Genomic DNA, 15,816 nt, shown 5'->3' with positions numbered 1-15,816 from the left:
TGTCTGGCCATCAAATGGGCCATGGAAGCCTTGCAATACTATTTGTTAGGATGGACCTTCTTTCTTGTAACGGACCATGCTCCCTTGACTTGGCTTGCCACTCACAAAGACACAAAGAGAAAAGGAAGAAAGAAGGAACACAGTCGACGCCGTGGAAAAAGAGGGACGATGAGGACCAGAGCGAGAGCCCCCAGACGGAAAGGTCGACGGGAAGCAGCAGGATAGTGCCAGGAGGCACTGCGCCAGAGTCAAACCGGCCAGAAGGAGAGCAGAGCGGTGGGACACCACCAGCCACGACCCCGGCACTAAAAACAGTGGTTGCGGCTTAAGGTATAGAGCTGGCAACACCGACGAAAGTTGAGAGCACCCTGGGTGACGGTGAAGGGATAACCTCTTCGTTAAGACCGACTGTACAGACGCCTGACTTGTTGTCCTATGTGTTTATTTCGAGGGAAGTAGACCACCTCTCCACTTCTTCTGGGACGGCCAGGGACAAGAACCGAAGGACCCAACACCAGAGAGAGAAAGGAGCTAATCCGGGATGCAGTGAAGAAACTGACCCGCTTAAAACGTTGTCACTCTCCCCCTCCCTCATGTTTAAAGCTTTGTTGCATTCAGTCCTAATCTAACTTCTGTTGCTTTAATACCATAAATAGCACGTAAACTCATTGTCTGGTAGTCCTATATGCCCTGAATGACCATTGCACTGTGGATGGTAAGGTGTGTTAAATTTATAATTTTCTCCTCACTCTTTGCACATAGCTTTCAGGTAGCCAGACATGAAGTTGGCATCTCTGTCTGACACCACTTCCTTAGGAAAACCCACTCTGAAAAGTAAGAGTGCTTTGGCCACTACAGGAGCGGTAACAGTCCTAAGGGGAATATCTTCTGAGTATCTGGTGGCATGGTCCATCACCACTAGGATATAACTGTTCCCAGAGGCTGTTGGAGGGTCTAGGGGACCTACTATGTCAATCCCTACCTTCTCCATGGAAACCCCACCACTGGGAGTGGGATTAAGGGGGCCTTTGTAGTGCCAACTAACTTACCACTGGCTTGGCAGGTGACAAAAACCTGACCGGGTTCAGTGAAGCTGTCATGTAGTTGGACATCTCAGTTTTGCCAGTGTCCACTACATAACTTAACATGTCTTCCCCACAATTACAAAGCCAGAAAATGGACTCCGGCGTTTGTAGGGCTGTCTCTGCTCGTGCAGGGGCACCCTCATGCTTAGAACCATCCACCCTGCCTGTGGGCTGTCTTTTAGGTTTTTAGTGCAGTGACCAGGCTATAAGGAAAACCATGTATCTGAAATGTAAGGTGCAGGAACCATTTTAAGCAGGCTGCAATGGCAGGCATAGTTTGCATTGGCTCCCATGGGTAGCACAATACATAAGCGCACAAAAGCAAACAAAGCACAGGCGCGCTTTTGGGATATGGGTCTCATAACGGCCAAACGCTTGCTCACCAAACATTGGAAGGCAGCGATCCCCCCGCACATCAAACATTGGAAGGCCTCCTTCGTTAACTGGGCGCAGGCGGAGAGTGCGGTACTACTCCGTGAGGAAACTGCAGGGCTCCGGAAGTTCCCCATCGCCCGGCTTTGGGACGACCTCCTCACAGCCTTTCAGGTGGCCTGCCGGGACCAAGGGATAACCTGAGTCTTTGGAGGACGTCGCTGCCTTGCTAGCTGGGTGGCGACGTCCCTGAGATCAAGACAGAGTTGGCTCCCGGCCCCCTCTGCTTGCCCCCTAGCGCCTCTCATTTTTGCCCTACAGGAGACTGCTGCCGGGCATCACTTGCGGTGCGACCATGGCGCGCGCGCGGGGATTGCTGCTGCCGCAGCCTGAAGCAGCGCGCACAGTACCCGGATACGGGCTCAAACGGGAAGATATGATATGATCACTCCACCCTACTCAGAAGCTCCCTCCTAGACACAGAGGAACGCCTTATCCATACGGGAAAAAGACCGCGGACGCAGGCGCTGCGGGCTCTCGGCCTTTCTGACAGCACCACGACAAAACACAGAAAAGCACCATAGACCCACTTTTACCCAATGGACGCACCTGATTCCTATACAAATGTTCACCTGTATATCGCCGCCGGACCTCCGGGTTGCCGGCTGAATGTCTGTGTCTCACTATCTGGACATGTGTGTTTTGTTTCGCTGATCCGACACTTTGGTTAGTGAACGTACATTGTAAAATGACGCAACTGCGGTTAATAAAGGTTTTAAAAAAAATGGGTAGCACAATACATGCTGCCGCCCATGGGAGACTCCTGGTGTACCAATGCCCTTGGTACCTTAGTACCGTATACTAGGGACGTACTGGGGTACAGCAAGGTCCCAGTGTTATACAGTTAAAACACACTGACACCAGGCAAAAAGTGGGGGTAAATATGCCAGAAAGATCCTACTTTCCTACAGTCACCTCCTAATCAGTCAGAGTTCAAAGCTTGTTGAGACTGTGATAGATAGATGTCCATTTCGGACCCTCACGACATCCGCTTGTGGTGCCTAGGATCTGACCTTTACATCAGCGCCTGGGCATTGTCAAAAGATGAACCCGAATTCGCTCAAAGAACAGGAAACTAAGATGTCCATGGCCAGAGCAAGAGAATAACAAGTTACTTACCTGTACACTGTGGTTCTCCAGTATTGTATATTTTATAGATTCACATGCTTGAATCAGACTGGTTAGCAGTATCCAAAGAGTAATATTGGTGGGAAGGCGAACCATCCCACCATGACACTCAACCAAACACAACAAGCCAAGCCTGACTTTTTTTTAAATTGTACAATGATTAGAAGATGCATAGAAATATCTTTTACTAAACTCAAGAAAAGCAGTTACAAAACATCAAAGCATGAACAAGAATGATCTTATTAGATGTATACCTTATGCGAACAGACGTAGTAGGGTAGCTTGATCGACTGTTACATCTGTTTTCCTCCAGCCATCAAGGCAGTAATGCTTTGTGAAGGTGTGAGTGTTCATCCATGTCGCTGCCCTGCAGATGTCAGGCAGAGATACACCTGCAAACAGGGCTGAAAAGGCTGCAATCTTTCGAGTTGAGTGAGCCTTCACCGGCAGTGGATGCCCAGCCTTTTTCATGACTGAAGAGTATGACGGAGGAGACCCAGCGAGCAATACGAGCCCCTTTAAGGCTAGACCCTTTCTAGGAGCAGAGAAAGAGATGAGCAACCGAGTTTATTTGCAGACTTTGTTCCTTGTAAGTCGAATTTCAAACAGCGCTTAATGTCTAGTGAGTGTATTGCTCTCTCCGCCGTTGAAGGGTTAGGAAAGATTGTAGGCAGAACAACTGCTTCATTGAGGTGATATGTTGAAGGCACCATGGGAATAAATGAAGGATTGGTACGTAGTACTACTCTGTCTGGTTGGAACTGAAGGTAAGTTTATTTTATGGTGAAAGCCTGTATTTCACTTAATACATTGTGCAGACGTGATGGCTAAGAGGAAAGCCACCTTCCAAGAAAGGAATTTGAGATAACACTTGTGAATAGGCTCAAATGGAAAGCTCATGAGTTCAGCTGCCAAAGCACTGGAGGAGGCTTAACAGGTGAGTAAGCCCAGAAGAGACCCTTCATAAACTCCTTGACAAGGCTGTTGGACCACAAGGACAATTGGACAAAACAGTCTGTATCTGAAAATGGATGCTAAGTGTACCCTTAAGGATATATGGGAGAGGCCCGAGTTCAAGATAATCAGGCTATGATTGCAATGTTTCAGAGAGGAGCAATCGTTCCAACCTGGACTGTCTTACATCTGCTCGGTCTCCTAGCCTCCTGCATGGCCCTCCAGTGGTTTCTCCACAGGCAGTAGTTCCAACACAACGGAGATCTCCACAGCTGTAACAAAATATCCAGCGATACTGCAGCAGATCTACGTTGATGGAGTGTAAACTGCAACCTTACACACACAAAGCCATTTTACCTTCTCCCTCAGGTGATAACTGTGATCACGGATGCTCCACCCTAGGTTGGGGAGCCCATCTGAGGAATCTGCAATCAGAGGCATCTAGTCTCCAAAAGAATATAGTTTGCATATCAGTCTGTTGGAATTACAGGCAATACGTCTGGCACTCAAAGCCTTATTCCCTTCCATTTTCAGTCAGTCGGACCATATCTCTATGAACAACCAAACCACAATGTGGTACATCAAAAAACAGGAAGGGGAGTAGGGTTGCATCTTCTCTGCCAAGAAGCTACGCAACTCTGGCTCTGGGCTCAGGACTGTAAAATCTACTTAGTCGCAAATCACCTGCTCTTCAAGTTCAACATGCGGGTGGACAGTCTCAGCTGGCGTGAGCTTGCCATCGACGCATGGTGACTTCATTGGGAGGTCTATCACAACATTTTCCAGCTGTGAAGAAACCCTCAGATAGACCACTTTCCACTCCAGAGAAAGCTCACTGCCCAAACTTTTGTGCCCTCCACTATCTGATACAGAGTGCATTGGGTAGAGTGTTTTGCTTGAGGTAGAACGTTTCGCTTTACTACATGCTACCTCCCATACCTTTGATTTCCTCTCATTTTAAGGAAAATTCATCTTAACTATGCCCAAATAATCATAGATGCCTGGCGGACTGGCCACGAAGGTTGTGGTATGCAGACCTTATTCACATTTCCCTGTGCCTTCTGCTCCATCTCCCTAACAGGGTAGCCCTCCAGTCGCAGAAGCACGTTTTACACCCCAGCCTCCAAAGCCTGCATCTGCATGCCTGGAGATTGAACGAAGCAACCTGAATTATTTTACCTGCCCCCTGAAATGGTGGATGTTAAATTATATTTACAGTTACAATCTGCCAAATCCGTCTATTTAAGCTGGTGAGACAAATTTGTCACATGGTGATCTGATAACTCCATAGATCCTCTTCAAGCCAGTTTATTTGACATTTTACAATTTGCCTTCTCGCTGGACCGACAGTACTGTGCCGTGGGCATTGTTGAAGATTAATTGTCTGATTCATCGGCTTTTCTCGGTTTGCCGGATCAGACGTCCATCTTATAGTTACCCATTGTTGTCATGTTTTTGAAAGGGCTCACTAACAAGTTTCCACCTACTCCATTTATTATGCCCCTATGGGACCGCAACCTTGTTCTTGTATTCATTATGTGTTCCCCATTTGAACCACTGCATAGTTGTCCTTTAAGGCTACTACTTTTAAGACAGTCTTTTTCATTGCATTATGTCAGACTTGTAAGTGAGTTACAAGCCTTATCTGTGAAGTCTCCATTTCCCTCTTTCTTCCCAGGCAAGCTGGTGTTGAGAACCATAGTTGTGTTGCTGCCAAAAGTGATTACCCCCTTCCACCTAGCTTGGTCCATTACCTGTCCAGCTTTCTATCCTCCTCTGCATCCAACGAAGGAGGAAGAAAGACTTCACCTGCTTAAGAGCCGTCAGCTTCTAAGTGGCTCTTGAATTCAGGCTAGATGACCACACTGTGCATCAAGATCAACTACACCATGGCACACAAGGAGCCACCAGAAGGTGTTTGTGCTCATTCCACCAGAGCATAATCTTTTGGACTCTGAAATTAGGAGGAAAGGTCACTTTGCTCGCTTAGTGCTTCAGGATTTCCTGGTATAACCAATAATATACCCTCCTACTGCTTGGGGAATCTATTCAAAAGTTGAGTTGAGGAATCTGCAGGTAGAAGTATCCATCTCAACAAAAAGCTGCTTACCTTGGTAACGCTCTGTTCGAGGCATATGAGCTGCAGATCACACACTTTGCATTAGATCGCCATCTGGTGTTGGACTCGGATGCTTGCACCTTATTGTTGTCTTAGAAGAAGCCTTTGTAGTCACGAGATAGGTAACTCCTCCTTTGGACGACAGTGCGCATGGGCATTGACTGCATCCTCAGATTGTTTTTTCCCGCCTATGGGTCTGGATGCAACATTTGCTCACCGGTTCGAAACTTTAGTTTCAAACTTTTTCGATGCGCAAAACTTTCTCAAACTCTTCGGATTCACTTCAAACATCGAAATCCTCGACGCACCCTTCATCGGCTCGATTCCAGTCGTCGACACGGGCCGCTGGGCCTATCGACGCCGTACGGCCTACGGCTCATGGAAAGGATGCCGTTCAAAAAATGCCCCCAGTGTGGAGCGAAATTCCCCCACAGTGACCATCATAAGGTCTGTAACCTGTGCCTCTCGCCAGAACACAAGTCCATCTGCCCAGCCTGTGCCTCCTTTCGATCGACTATTCGAGATCGTCGGGCTCGACGACACATCATGGCGCAGAGATCAGCTCCGGAACCAGTGGACATCTTCGATGAAGGCCCAGATGTCCCAGAAGAAGATTCCAAAGATCTGGAAATCGTGTCAGAGGCAGAAGACTCGGACGACCCTATCACTCCTGGTCAACGAGTGAGTACTACTGCCCCTACCCCAACCCCACCACCAAAACAGAAGGCACTGGTCAAGACTTCGCCTGCTGGCCCCAGTCGCGACCGAAAGCACACTTCAGAAGCCCCGCCTCCGGGCCCGGCTCCGAAGAAAAAAGACAAGCCTTCCGGTAGCTTGGGACCGAGCAAACCGCATATAATAGTCCCGCTGGCACCTTCGGCACCAAAGCCAAAAGAACACTCTGCTCCGAAATCGGCTCCGATTCCTTCCACGTCGAAAGACAAACCGGCCCGAACACCTCGAGGCCCACAGATAAACCGGCTTCGAACACTTCTAAGCCTAAGGATCACGCCTCGGCTCCGAAACCAAAATCTTCGGAACCGACGAACAAGCCTAAGGATTTTACCATGCCTCCTAAGGTCAAAGAGCATAAAACTCAACACCAGCCCCGCTCGGAACCAAAGAAATCGGTGCCGAAAGCGGTTACCGAGGAAGAGGAACTTTTTCATCCAGATCCTGTTGATCCCAGACAGAAAAAGATCTACGTTAACCCCAAAACAGGACATGTCACAGCTGTGCCATGCAAGAAAAGGAAGTTAGACACAGCACACACCCATCCAGTGCCTGTGAAGAAGGACTGTGCCACATCACCTATGCCTCCTTCTTCTCCTGTCCTTCCTTCTAACCCCCTTCCTCTCCCCAAACCTGTTACACCGCCTCCACCTGTAACTTCTCCACCACAAGATGATGATGATGATGACCTAGGGGTGGGGGGAGACCCTAATGACCCGTTCACGGATCCAGACGACCCACCACAAGATGATTGGGATTACAACGACCCAAAAGATCCACCAGACCTCCCAATCCCCCAACCATACCCAAAAACACCATCTACCCCAGATGACAATATTGGTTTTGGACAACTAATCAATAGGGCTACTGTTTTTCACGGTGTGCATATGCACTCTGAGACAACAGAGGAGGATTTCCTTCTAGATACATTTGAACAGTCCCAAAAAACCGTGCAAATATTACCAATGATTAAAGGGGTCATTAAACATGCCCCTGACATATTCAAAGATCCTGTATGGGCCAGGATTCTTAACCCTAGAATAGATAAAAAATATAGACCTGCCCCTGACGACCCTGTGTACATCAAAGGTCAGCTGCCCTTAGATTCATTAGTCGTTTCCAACGCCAGGAAGCGTGCTAACTCCCAAACCTCCGGGGATACACCACCCCTGATAAAGAATCTAAACTACTAGATGCTTCTGGCAAAAGAGTAGCTGCGCAGGCGGCCAATCACTGGCGCATAGCCAACACTCAAGCACTGCTCGCTAGATATGATAGGGCCCACTATGACCAGTTGGAAACCCTATTACAGTATTTGCCTGACCAATATAAAACTCAAGCAAATGATCTAATCCAGGAGGGCAAACTAATAACAAACGCCTCAATTAAATGTGCCCTTGATGCAGCAGACACTGCCTCCATTAATACTAGTGTACTGCTCAGGCGACATGCCTGGCTACGCATTTCAGGTTTTAAGCAAGAGGTCCAGACCACCATTCTAAATCAGCCGTTCAATCAAGAACAACTTTTTGGACCGGCTGTAGAAACTGCTCTTGAAAAAATGAAAAAAGACACAGAGACTGCTAAGTCCATGGGAGCATTGCAGTCTCCGCACACACGTGGCTCCTTTCGTCGCTCCTTCTATAGAGGAGCCTCCAAAAACGTGGGCACAGATACCTCATCTTCCTTTAAAAACACCACCCAAACATCCCCCAATAGAGGATATTTTACAGGAGGATACAGAGGGAACAACAACAAAGGGAGAGGCTGAGGTAACAACAACACTCGCACCTCCCCTGCTGCAAAACAGTGACTTCCCTCCACTCCCCCCAGACCATTCCACTCCGGTCGGGGGAAGATTATCACAGCCTACCTGTCTGGCACTCCATCACAACAGACAAGTGGGTAAGACAAATTATCCAATATGGTTCCTGCCTGGAACTTACAGCTACCCCCCCCAAACATACCACCCAAGCAGCGTCCAATGTCCACAGGACATCTTACACTTTTAAAACAAGAACTTCTCTCGCTGCTTCAGAAGCACGCCATAGAGCCAGTCCCCTTACTAAATCAGGGAACAGGGGTTTACTCCCTGTATTTCCTAATCCCCTAAAAGGACGGGACCCTAAGGCAAATACTCGACCTAAGACCTCTCAATCTGTATATACACTCGGATCATTTTCACATGATCACTCTCCAACAAGTGCTCCCACTGCTCCAGCAAGGGGACTTCCTTGCCACACTAGATCTCAAGGACGCCTACTTCCACATTCCCATACATCCTGCTCACAGGAAGTATCTAAGGTTTGTGGTAGACGGACAACACTATCAGTTCAAAGTCCTTCCACTCGGAGTCACCACTGCTCCTAGAGTATTTACCAAGTGCCTTGCAGTGGTAGCAGCACACCTAAGAAGACAACAAATCCATGTCTTCCCATATCTGGACGACTGGCTGATAAAAGCCAAATCATTCAACCAGTGTGTTCAACACACTCATCAAACCGTCCAAACGCTGCACAACTTGAGGTTCACCATCAACTATACCAAGTCGCATTTCCAGCCCTCTCAGGTACATCAAGATCTAGGGGCCACAATAAACACTTCCACAGCTCTAGCGTATCCCAGTACAGTCAGGAAAGCCAGTATACAACCTCTTATCAACAAATTTCACACCCAACACTCTTTCCCAGTCAGAGTGTTCATGCAACTCATAGGCATGATGGCATCTTGCATATTTATTATACCTTATGCAAGACTTCAGATGCGTCCCTTACAGGAATGTCTGGCACATCAGTGGAATCAGGCTCAGGGACAACTTACAGATCTGGTGTTGGTGGACAGCCGCACACGTCGCTCTCTGAAGTGGTGGAACACAACAAACGTATCCAAAGGGCAGCCGTTCCTCGAGCCTGTTCCACAGATAGTACTAACAACAGACGCATCCCTCACAGGATGGGGAGCCCATCTCCTCAATAACACAACTCAAGGCAAATGGACCACTCAACAGAAAGTGCTCCATATCAATCATCTGGAACTGCTAGCAATATTCCTAGCTCTCAAATCATTCCAACTCCATATACAAAACAAGGCTGTCCTGATCCGAACGGACAACATGACAGCCATGTATTACGTACAAAAACAAATCATATACCTGCTTGCAGAGCACCTTCCAGGAGTTCACAATCAGATTGCGGATCTGTTAAGTCGACAAACACAACAGATTCACGAATGGGAACTACATCCACAAGTTCTTCTACCATTCTTCCAAATGTGAGGCCAACCAGACATAGATCTGTTTGCCACACACGAAAACGCAAAATGCCCAACCTTCGCCGACAGGTTTCCACACCCGCTGTCCAAGGGCAATGCGATATGGATGAACTGGTCAGGCAGATTTACGTACGCTTTTCCGCCACTCCCACTGATTCCACCAGTGGTACGCAAGCTCCGACAACCGTCTCTAAAAATGATCTCAGTAGCTCCCACATGGGCACGCCAACCGTGGTTCACAACACTATTGGAACTCTCACTTGTCTCACACCAAAAACTATGCCTCTCCCCATCACTACTAACGCAGAACCATGGAGAGATAAGGCACCCCGATCCAACTCAAATAAATCTGGCTCCTGAAGTCCTAGAGTTCGGTTACCTTAACCTTCCACCGGACTGTATGAATATCATTAAAGAAGCCAGACGCCCTACCACCAGAGCCTGCTATGCGGCAAAATGGAAGAGATTTGCCATTTACTACACTAACAATAATATCGATCCTCTGGATGCGTCCATCCAGAACATCATTTGCTATTTACTACATGTGCAAAGATGTAATTTAGCATACTCATCAATACGCCTACATCTAGCAGCACTTGCAGCTTACCTACAAAACAGCCAACACTTGTCCCTTTTTAGGGTCCCAGCAATTAAAGCCTTTATGGAGGGCCTTAAAAGAATCATTCCTCCCACATTACAACCCTCTCCGGTATGGAATCTCAACATTGTACTTACTAGGCTCATGGGACCCCCATTTGAACCTCTACATAAATGTGAGCTTCAGTTCCTCACGTGGAAAGTAGCTTTCCTTATTGCAATCACCTCTCTCAGAAGGGTGAGTGAGAGCCAGGCTTTAACCATACAAGAACCCTTCTTACAAATACATCGTAACAAGGTGGTTCTCACAACAAATCCAAAATTCCTGCCTAAAGTCATCTCTGCATTTCATCTTAACCAATAAGTGGAGTTACCGGTGTTTTTCCAAAACCCAGACTCTGTAGCAGAGAGAGCTTTTCACACGCTAGAAGTCAAAAGAGCTCTACTTTATTATATTGACTGGACTAAATCCTTTCGCAAAACTAAACATTTGTTTGTAGCTTTCTCCCCACCACATAAGGGTAATCCCATCTCCAAAGCTGGGATTGCAAGGTGGATTTTTAAATGTATCCAAATATGTTACCAAAAGGCTAAACGCACACTAACAATTCCCCCTAGAGCGCACTCAACACGCAAACTAGGGGCTTCCATGGCATTCTTAGGGAACTTTCCCCTTGAAGACATTTGTAAGGCAGCAACATGGTCTACAACACACACCTTCACTAAACACTATTGTGTTGACGTGCAAGCCAAGCAACAAGCTTCTGTAGGCCAAGCTGTTCTTAAAACTCTCTCAAACTACTGCAACAGATACAGGTGACCACCGCTAGGGGAGATACTGCTGTACAGTCTATGCAAAGTGTGTGATCTGCAGCTCATATGCCTCAAACGGAAAATGCTACTTACCAGTATGCATCCGTTCTTGGCATGTAGAGCTGCAGATCCACAAACGCCCACCCACCTCCCCGGGACCTGTATCTGCTCCAGTTCTATCTTACTTAGATATACACACATGGACATCTCTTTCTTTTCTACTAACACCATCATTTCCCATTATGGCGAAAACCAATCTGAGGATGGAGTCGATGCCCATGCGCACTATCATCTAAAGGAGGAGTCACCTATCTCGTGACTACAAAGACTTCTAAGACAACATTAAGGTGCAATCATCCGAGCCCAACACCAGATGGCGATCTAATGCAAAGTGTGTGGATCTGCAGCTCTACATGCCAAGAACAGATGCATACTGGTAAGTAGCATTTTCCTTTTGGTGTTCTTCAGCATGTCTCCCTGTTTTGGCGATCTATGTTTGCACTCTATCCCCTTATTACAACTCTTGTCCTCACAGACAGGTGTTATCAAAACGAGGTCTACTGATGTGTGGATAGTGACTGGTACGAGAATTGACTCCGTTTATGACTAGGACTCTCCCATGTAGATAACAACTAGCTTGCATTTTGGTATTGTGCAGTTTTGTGATTTACAACTGAGTATATTTAAATTTTCTAGTTTGAGTATAATTATGCTATGATGTTTTCTCTTTTACCTATTCCAGGATTCTGGTGCTCCAATTCTCACTGATGATGTCAGTCTGCAAGTATTCATGGATCATTTGAAGAAGCTCGCTGTCTCTAGTGCTGCCTAAAATTGTCTATAATGCTGCCTGAAATGGTGTGAACAATGACCACCATTGAGAAAAGCAAATGCAATATTTGTACATTTATCTTTCTTTGGTTCAACTAGAGAAAGCAGAGTGATGTGAAATGCACATGCTGCCTAAGTACTTTTATGCACTACTTAATTTCTACAAGATCGCATTCAGAAAATGTAAAAATACAAATAGTTGTCTTTATACACACTACAGTTTACATGCCATTTTTGAATGAAAGTATACCGTATGTGAAACAATAAAATAAACCTTTTTAAAATGCATTGTAATTTCATTATTTTTGCCAGTGTGGTATACCTACTTTCATGGCTGGGAAATGCACAAAAATGCACAATGGTTGCAATGAAACGATACTTTTTGTTAACTTCACATATTTTGGTAAAGAAACACTTGCAACATTTAATATAGACAAGACAAACATGATAAATCTAGAAAGTCTGAAATATTAGATATTTTCAGAGGTATGTTTGGAAATAATTGCTGGGGCTGCCATGACATACAGTTTATCTTCTGAAAAAAGTATTGGAGCGTTCAGCATACAATACAATATTATCATACAATAAATAAGATAGAGATAGATGTATTTATAATTTGAGAAAAGGAAAAACAAAGTATAAAACCTTTGTATACCAGTCTTGTACAATCCTTGTGTTAGACATAATTATAGCATCATAAACTAATACATTTCGTAGGATTTTACAAGAAGTGAACACTGCACTCTCATTAAGCTCCCTTCTGATACTCCTGCCCCAGAGGGCACTACTTTTTGTCAGTTGATAAGCAATTCACGTTTCTGCTTTTTAGAGTCCAGATAACTGAACAGTGCATTTTACTCATGTTCATCCTATTTGATTACATTTTTGTTCTGACAAAAAGTAATACCATGTTGGATTTACTGGTGCCACTTCTCTCCCACTGGCATTTTTGTGGTAGAATTTTCATTTTCCCCTGCGCTGTTTGTGATGTATCCTTCATGTTGGAAAGTAAAATCAGACAAGGACCCATGGGTGCTCTACGTCCCTTGCCTGCTCGACATTCACATTTTGCTGAAATTGCCAGTTTATTAGCACTGGCTGTCTAGAGGGCATTACAAATTAAATGAGGCATTCACGTGAGACATAGGGAATATTCCAGAGTTTCTGAATCTCTTGCTAGTTACTCTCAATTGAAGGAGAAGCCTAGGATCCATTTGTGCATATTGAAGTGTCTTGGACTTGCATTGATCACAACACTATTTCAGGGAAAGTTCTAACATGTACTAAAGGTATCTTGAATTTAGATTGTTGGGTCAAGAATGCATAAGGCCTTGTGCTGGCTTCTACCCACTACTGCCAATAAATAACCCTATTTGACAAATACCTTAATCGAGATCCACATACCTTTTGTAGGGAGCCCAATAATCATGATAATAAAAATTTTAACTGCATTTTTCTGTTCTTTATTCAAATCAACAATTTCATTTCAATTAATAACAATCAGTACTGTTTTTACAATACTATTATGTGGGCCAGTTTCAACAGTTATTTGCAATTATTTATTTTATGCATCAATAACTAAAATTAATTTCACAGCAGTTCATACCAGTTCACAACATGGACAGCTAAGCCTCAGTCTATATACATCCAAGGATTGGATTAATTTCACAGTAGTTCATAACATAAGCAGCTAAGCCTCAGCCAACATGTGTTTTGCGGCGATCTGACAGCTTCTTCAAGGCTGTAACGAAATACATTGAATATCAATAAATAAGTCATAGAATCAACATTACCTCCTCAACATTTCACCAAACATTTCTTTTATATTTAAATCATACATACATATATTGTTCTCATTGAATCCTTAACAGAAATTAAACCAGCTAATAAAAATTCAAACTTGTGGTTTCTCAACTGTACTTTGCAAAATTAATGTTTACATTTCTACTAAAGAACCCTTAGATCATTTATGGAGATGCATAGTTCTCTTCCAGGGGATCCTCATCAATAGTCATAAGCATTAGAACATTCCCGCCCATGCGCGGGACCCCGGAAACACTATATTATATGTGCCCCACATATATATCCATATATATATATCTATATCACACAAACTCCTCTTAGTTCCTTCAATCCTTTTAACAAAAGGAGCGTAGACCACATAAAGTAAGCGGTAAAAATTCGTTTACTCCAGTATTGGAGCCTTTCATAGATTCACATGCCTGAATCATTCCCCGTCGTCGAGACGGGAGTCTCCGGTACATAAAAAAGCTTTGCTTAGTATCATAGCAAACAGAAAAAAGGCCTAGGCCCATTTTCCTTTGCAACCCATAACCTTCGTTATGTAAAAAAGGACTAAACCAGTCCCTGAGCCAATCAGAGCCTCTCACCCTCTAGAACACTCCTGAGAGAACCTTCTGCCCTCAGATTTTCTACCGCACGTTGTGCTAGGGAGTCTCCTTTGAGCTCTGCTCAAATTCTACAGTTGGTTTTAGATTGAGGTGATTTTTTCTACTGAAATTTCTACATCATCTAGGAGAATGGCTGATAAAGAAAAGAAAGGCTTGTTTAGGGCCTGTGCCACCTGCTCAAAGAAGAGATTATATACTGATGATCCTCATAAGGACTGTATATACTGCCTTTACCCACACCACCAGGCGAAGGAGTGTAAGGTATGTCGCACCTTTTCTAATAAGACTTTAAGGGATCGTGAAGGCAGACTGCTAATTTGGCTCCAAAAACTTAAAACCAGGAAGGACGTCGTGTCTAGTGACAGTGAGGAGGCGTCAAATGTTTCAAGGAGATCTCAGAAGAGAGGCAGATCTCCTCAGGCTCATACCTCAGGGGAGAAACCTGAGAAGGCTCTTAAAAAGACCACTGCTGGGTCTTCAGAGCGCAGTCCCTCAAAATCTCCTAAAACTAAAGAAAAGGAGAGCAAGGGTCATGCTTCAGGGGTGGAACAGCCAAAGAAAACAAGTTCTGAGCCTTCAAAATCACCCCTTAAAATTAAACATGCGCTTAAAAAGCCAGCGTCTACTTCACCTGAGGAGAAATTAGGAAAATCTACATCGTCGACGGGATCGTCGACGAAGAAGGTAGCGTCGTCGACGACGAGGAGTGAAGTAAAAGTCATTATTAAGCCTGTACTCTCGTCGACGATGGCATCGTCGACGGCAGTGTCGACGACGAGAGCGCCGACGGCGACGGCAATGACGACGACGACGACAACTACATCGTCGACGGCACCGTCGACGACGGTGACAACTACATCGTCGACGGCGGCAACGACGACTATGTCTACAGCGTCGACGACGGCATCGACGACGACGATGTCGACGGCGGTTAAAATGGCAATCTCGTCGACGGGCTCGTCGACGAGGGAAAAAACCCCGGAAAAGCGGGGTTTTGACAGGAAAAGAAGGATTACCCCGGATATTACGTCTCCTAGTAAGGTAACGCCTCTGGTTCCATCCCATTTATTGGAAGAAGAAGATTCGTAGGAAGAGGATAATGAGGGCCCGTTTGGCTATGCAAGTAGCCCCTCTCAGTTGCACGTTAAATGTCAGGAGGATGACTGGGAGGATGAGTATGGGGGTTATCAGGACCCCCCCCGACAACATGAACAGGAAGAGATGGTGAGTGTTCCAGCTTCTCTTCTGACGGATTTGCAGTTCATGTTGGATGATTACAAGAAGAGGCATACTTGGCCTCAGTCTACCCAAAGGATGCCAGTGGCTCCGGCGCACTCTGTGCCATGTACACCACTGCGAAGACAGGAGATACCGGTTCCGCGGCCACTAACACCTTTGCCACAGCCGGCTCTGGACACTTCTGAGGATGAAGAGCAGGAGGAAG

At 45.6% G+C, this 15,816-nt stretch overlaps 1 protein-coding gene across 1 annotated transcript in view; it reads left to right on the top strand.

The window, feature by feature from the left end:
• Window positions 1-12,245, top strand: part of SEC23A (SEC23 homolog A, COPII component) — a 989,636-nt gene extending 977,391 nt beyond the window's left edge. The window contains exon 20 of the mRNA XM_085626924.1: window positions 11,873-12,245. Coding sequence (XP_085483050.1) covers window positions 11,873-11,962 — 90 coding nt within the window. The 3' untranslated portion in view covers window positions 11,963-12,245. The remainder of the gene's footprint in view (window positions 1-11,872) is intronic.
• The last annotated feature ends 3,571 nt before the right edge of the window (window positions 12,246-15,816 follow it).

This window comes from Triturus cristatus, chromosome 9, assembly GCF_964204655.1.
Source record: "Triturus cristatus chromosome 9, aTriCri1.1, whole genome shotgun sequence".
Lineage (NCBI taxonomy): Eukaryota > Metazoa > Chordata > Amphibia > Caudata > Salamandridae > Triturus > Triturus cristatus.
This window is presented reverse-complemented; position numbering and strand designations above follow the sequence as displayed.